This window comes from Dama dama, chromosome 12 (genome assembly GCF_033118175.1).
Source record: "Dama dama isolate Ldn47 chromosome 12, ASM3311817v1, whole genome shotgun sequence".
Taxonomy (NCBI): domain Eukaryota; kingdom Metazoa; phylum Chordata; class Mammalia; order Artiodactyla; family Cervidae; genus Dama; species Dama dama.
In genome coordinates, this window is record NC_083692.1 from 93,900,845 (window position 1) to 93,907,251 (window position 6,407).

The following is a 6,407-nucleotide window of genomic DNA, read 5'->3' on the forward strand; positions in this document are numbered from 1 at the left end:
ACCTTAAGTGGAAAATAAAATGATTCCTAATGGTACTGGGGTCCAACTGGACAAATACAGAGAGAAAATTGTATTATTAAATGTCAGAGTTCAGTGATTCCCTTGCCGTCCATCTAGCAATTTATAGAATATACATATATTTGTATATATGAACATGCAGATCTATTTCCTTTAAAAAAATTCAGACATATTTATAGTAAACTTACCTTTGGTCATTCTGTTCAGTGCATTTCCCTAAAAAGTATATATTCACTCTTGGTTTCCTCTTTTACCAAGGACCCGCCAACATGGGCCGCGTTCGCACCAAAACCGTAAAGAAGGCGGCCCGGGTCATCATTGAGAAGTACTACACGCACCTGGGCAATGACTTCCACACCAACAAGCGGGTATGCGAGGAAATCGCCATTATTCCCAGCAAGAAGCTCCGCAATAAGATCGCAGGCTACGTCACACATCTGATGAAGCGGATTCAGAGAGGCCCGGTGAGAGGTATCTCCATCAAGCTGCAGGAGGAGGAGAGAGAGAGGAGAGACAATTACGTGCCTGAGGTCTCAGCCCTGGATCAGGAAATTATTGAAGTAGATTCTGACACTAAGGAAATGCTGAAGCTCTTGGACTTTGGCAGTCTGTCCAACCTGCAGGTCACTCAGCCTACAGTTGGGATGAACTTCAAAACACCACGTGGAGCTGTTTGAGTCTTTCTGCTGTGCTGTAATATTTTCAATAAACCTCAGACAACAATAAAAAAAAGTATATATTCACTCTTAAAACTAAGGTCTTTAAAACAATCAGGCTTCCCTTGTGGCTCAGCTGGTAAAGAACCTGCTAACAATGCGGGAGACCTGGGTTTGATCCCTGGGTTGGGAAGATCCCCTGGAGAAGGGAAAGGCTACCCACACTCCAGTATTCTGGGCTGGAGAATTCCATGGACTGTATAGGCCATGGGGTCGCAAACAGTCAGACACAACTGAGTGACTTTCACTTTTAAAACAGCAATAAAAGGGGCCTCAACACTAGAGGTCAAACTATCAAGAAATCTTTCTTATTAAACTTGGGATGTTGGCTTCTCCTTTCTGCAGAAAGCTTTAATTATCTGATGACTACAGTTTGCAGATTTACTCTAAATGGCTTTCTGGAATCGCGGCTATGATGGCACAAACAGTGGGTCCTGGGGAAAGCTGTCCAACAAAATGAACATATTTGGAGACCTTGAGGAGTGTATCACTTGCAGTGAACCAATTCCAAATGTATAAAACACGCGGTCCCTTGTTTCAAATTTTCATCTCATATCTCATTGCAAAAGATACTTATGTTTAAACTACTTAAAAGAATTGCAAGAAAATGTAGGGACAGATAAGAGATTCAATTAAGGTAGCTCTGCTACCCTTGAATTCATCCAGACATGAAAATTACCCTTTCTCAGTTAGCCGGTGTGCTAAAGGCCTAGCTCATCAGTCAGGTTGCGTCTACGAATGAACCAAATGCACATTTGCCAAGTTCAACTCTCTCTACAGAGACCAAGAGGAGGACCATGACTAAGGGCAATCAGAGATCTGAAGGCTCTGTGCTCTGGGCTCCTGGGGACCTAGCAGAGGTAACGAATGCCCCATCACCTTGAACACCACTGGGGACGCTGAAATAACTGGATGAGCAGACACAATGCCAAGACTGAGACCAGGCTCAGACAGTCACTGGCTACCTTAGGTGAAAGCCAGACTAGAATCTGATGCAACTCAAAGTTGAAAGGCAAGGTGCTAAAGACAGAGTGACACACAAGAATATTTGGTATACACGATGCAAAAACCAACTAATAGAGAGAATAAATATTCAAGAACTTGTTTGTAACTTTAAAAGAAAAATAGCTGGAAATCATTTTTTTTCCTATGATACATCTTCCTCTGATGAAGTCAGAACAATTAACATACCTAATAAGTCCTCACAGTTTGAGTTTCTTCATAATTAAGAAGATTTTCCAGGGATGCTACCCATGATTCCCAGGAGAGATTCTGAAGGAATGCTTTTTAAAAGCAAAGACACATTTGTAAATCTAATCAGGTCACTTCTGTCCTCTGTCTGGTGGCAGAAACATGGTCAGTCTGGAGTCATCCTGAGTGTTGTTAGGCCCAGCGCACCCTGGGTTTGAAAACCTCTTGTGTGGTGACCCTCATTTGGCAGTATTGGGAGTTCTGAAGAGGGAGGCACCAAGAGATCCAATTACAGCTTAGTGGGGAAGGAGGCTATGATAGGTTTCTGTCTCACATGAATGGAGAAGCACAAAAAATATTTGACAGCAAGCTTGACTGGAAAAGGTCAGTTTTCAATCCAGTCCCAAAGAAAGACAATGCCAAAGAATATTTAAACTACCACACAATTGCACTCATCTCACATGCTAGCTAAGTAATGCTCAAAATTCTCCAAGCCAGGCTTTAACAGTACATGAACCATGAACTTCCAGATGTTCAAACTAGATTTAGAAAAGGCAGAGGAACCAGAGATCAAATTGCCAACATCTACTGGATCATCAAAAAAGCAAAAGAGTTCCAGAAAAACATCTACTTCTGTTTTACTGACTACGCCAAAGCCTTTGACTGTCTGGATCACAACAAACTGTGGAAAATTCTTAAAGAGATGGGAATACCAGACCACCTTACCTGCCTCCTGAGAAATCTGTTTGCAGGTCAAGAAGCAACAGTTAGAACTGGACGTGGAACAACAGACTGGTTCCAAAACAGGAAAGGAGTATGTCAAGGTTGTATATTGTCACCCTGTTTATTTAACTTATATGCAGAGTACATCATACGAAATGCTGGGCTGGATGAAGTGCAAGCTGGAATCAATACTGTCAGGAGAAATATCAATAACCTCAGATATGCAGATGACACCACACTTACGGCAGAAAGTGAAGAACTAAAGAGCCTCTTGATGAAAGTGAAAGAAGAGAGTGAAAAAGTTGGCTTAAAGCTCAACATTCAGAAAACTGAGATCATGGCATCTGGTCCTATCACTTCATGGCAAATAGATGGGGAAACAAAGGAAACAGTAACAGACTTTATTTTGGGGGGCTCCAAAATCACTGCAGATGGTGACTGCAGCCATGAAATTAAAAGACACTTGCTCCTTGGAAGAAAAGCTATGACCAAGCTAGACAGCATATTAAAAAACAGAGACATTACTTTGCCAACAAAGGACCATATAGTCAAAGCTATGGTTTTCCCAGTTGTCATGTACAGATGTGAGATTTGGACTATAGAGAAAGCCGAGCGCCAAAGAATTGATGCTTTTGAACTCTGGTGTTGGAGAAGACTTTTTGAGAGTCCCTTGGACTTTAAGGAGATCCAACTAGTCCATGCTAAAGGAAATCAATCCTGATTATTCATCGGAAGGACTGATGCTGAAGCTGAAACTCCAATACTTCGGCCACCTGATGTGAAGAACTGACTCAACTGAAAAGACCCTGATGCTGGGAAAGATTGAAGGTGGGAGGAGAGGGGGATGAAAGAGGATGAGATGGGTGGATGGCATGACTGCGATGACGCGATGGACATGAGTTTGAGTAAGCTCTGGAGTTGGTGATAGACAGGGAAGACTGCAGTCCATGGGGTCGCAAAGAGTCCGGCATGACTGAGCGACTGAACTGACTGAACTTGCCCTAAGATCTTCCCCAGTAGCTCAGCTGGTAAAGAATCCACTTGCAGTGAGGGAGACCTGGGTTCGACCCCTGGTTGGGAAGATCCCCTGGAGAAGGAAACAGCTACCCACTCCAATATTCTGGCCTGGAGAATTCCATGGACTGTATAGGCCATAGGATTGCAAAGAGTCAGACATGACTGAGCAACTTTCACTTGCTCAAAGAGGCCCTGCTAGAGAAGATGAGTTCCAAAACTGACAACTTCTCCATCTTCCCATGCTGCCAATGAGAGCAACTAGATGCTAAGAGCACATTACCCTTACCTGGCCTCACAGAAACTGGGCCAGGACCAACACTAATGTATAAATGAGGTATGGAATGATGGGTGTCCAGCTCACCTTGGGGCAGGGTGGGGTTTTAAGATCCCTCCATCACATTCCTTCCCAAGGAGTTGGAAAGCTTTCAGTAAAGCTGTTACACCATGAAAATCAATCGTTATTAACAAGAGAAATGTTTGCTTATGTTTTGGATGCTCCTGTTGTGATGAAGGACTTGAGGAAGCTGCTGACTCCAAAGCGAAAGTGAAAGTCACTCAGTCGTGTCCGACCCTTTGCAACCCCATGGTATAGTTCAGGGGATTCTCTAGGCCAGAATACTGGAGGGGGAAGACTTTCCCTTCTCTAGACTCCAAAAGCCCACTGCTATCTGTTCAGGATATTACTAGTGGATTCACTCCCTGTGGTTGTAGTGTATCAGCACAAATTGGTACTCGACGTAGCACACATGCATTCTCAGCGCTTACAGTTCTGGAAGCTGCTGCTGCTGCTGCTGCTAAGTCGCTCAGTCGTGTCCGACTCTTAGCGACCCCATGGACTGCAGCCTACCAGGCTCCTCCGTCCATGGGATTTTCCAGGCAAGAGTACTGGAGTAGGTTGCCATTGCCTTCTCCGGTTCTGGAGGCTAGAAGTCTTAAATCAGTTTCATTGGACTGATATTAAGGTGTCTCAGGGCTGTTCTCTCTCTAGAGTCTCCAAGGAAGAACTCATCTCCTTTCTTTTATAGCCTCTAGAACTGAGTCTTTGCATTCCCTGGCTCATGGCCCCTTCCTTCATCTCCAAAGCCAACAGAGTGCTTGTCTTCACGTCGCCTTCTTCTGGACTTAAATCTCCCTGCCTCCCTCTTACAAGAATACTGATGATTACATTTAGGGCCCAGCAGATGATCTAGGATGATCTCCCGCATCACAGCATCCTTAACTTAGTCACATATGCAAAATCTTTCTGCCTTTTAAGGTTCCAGGGATCAAGCTCTACATACCTTTAGGGGTCATCATTCAGCCTATCATGGCCAGGAATCATGACTCCCCCAGAGTTCACCACACTAGTAAAATAAAGCTGAGCATGTGGGAAAAGGAAGAGGATAGGAAAGGGAAAGGAAGGGCCCCGGCACAGGGGGATCGTCACCTGAAACAGCGATTTTAGGGCCTAGAAAAAGCAAAGACTGTCAGATACTCACCTCTAGGCTCCGTATTGCTTCATTTCTGTTATGTAATGAACCCACTTGCTCTTGTGTATAGATAGCATGCTGCCATTTATATGAAAGGGAGAAAAAAGAAGCAGAAATATGAATGTGATTTTATACAGTTAAAATATCTCTGGAAGTATATAAACAAAACTGGTAACACAGATTAATCCTGGAGAAGGTACCGGGGAGCTGACGGTCAAGGGTAGGAGAATCAATTTCCTCAGGATACTCTTCTTGAATATTTTGAATTTTCTACCTTATAATTGCTTTATCTCTTTAAAAAATTAATGAAAATGAAAAACTGGACATCTTGGAAACACCATTCTAGTCCCAGAGTTCTTCGTAAAGTCAGTGAAACAACCCAACTTCTCTTTCTGCCCAATCTTGCCTTCTTCCATTTCATCCACAGGTATTGACCCCAAGGGCACTCAGTAATAAACACAATGCACGCTAAACTCCTTCTCTGAGTGTGTCCAGGGCAGGAATCTTACATTCATTCTTTCAGCAAATCTGTAAGGTTTTCAAAAGTCAGATATCTTAGCTGTAATTGGTGAAGGTTACTGACTCTCCATCTCAGCTTCTGCCCCTTCACGTCTCCCATCGTGCTGTGCAGTGCTGAGGGGCTGTGGCTCTTGAGGACTCTGCTAAGTTTAGTTGGGAATACAGCCAGTGAGGTTTAAGTCCATTTTTCTTGGTTAAATTACATTTATTAATTTTTCCTCAAGATAATAGTTTGGGAACTACAGAAAATAAAAATAACCTATGACCCCATTAATCATTCTGTATATTTCAAGCCATCTGCACCCACCATTCTTGAACTAAGTAGGTCCTTGGATCATTTCAAGTTCAGTCCTGTCAAGAAATTCTTACTCAGAAAGTCAGAGACAATCTCTATAAATGCGTAGTTTTTGGCTGGAAACACCAAGATAACAAAAAAGTGAAGTGCTTCATCCAGAATCATTCAGTAGAATCGATTCTAAAGAGTGAGACTTCTGCCTCTTCCTTCTCACTATTGTCTTCTAGTTGTCATCAAAAACTTCCTGTGTTCCACATGCAATTAAACATACATCAACTCCTCATCAGGATCTCAGTGGTTCATTTGTTTATACATGTTGATAGCCCATCAACATTTTGACCATTTTTTCCCAAGTCATAAATCAATATCCTCCTTTCTCCAGTCAGAAGCTCCATTGCTATTCTAAATCATAAATGGGACACAAATTGGTAGATTATTTAGCCTGTCAAATCTCTAAGA

The 6,407-nt window shown here is 42.9% G+C and overlaps 1 protein-coding gene across 1 annotated transcript; it reads left to right on the plus strand.

Annotated features, from left to right (window-relative positions):
- Positions 1-258: 258 nt before the first annotated feature.
- Positions 259-750, plus strand: LOC133067454 (small ribosomal subunit protein eS17-like). The gene has a single exon (XM_061158517.1). It carries the CDS (start codon positions 288-290, stop codon positions 693-695), a length of 408 nt encoding a protein of 135 aa, XP_061014500.1. The 5' UTR covers positions 259-287; the 3' UTR covers positions 696-750.
- Positions 751-6,407: the final 5,657 nt, after the last annotated feature.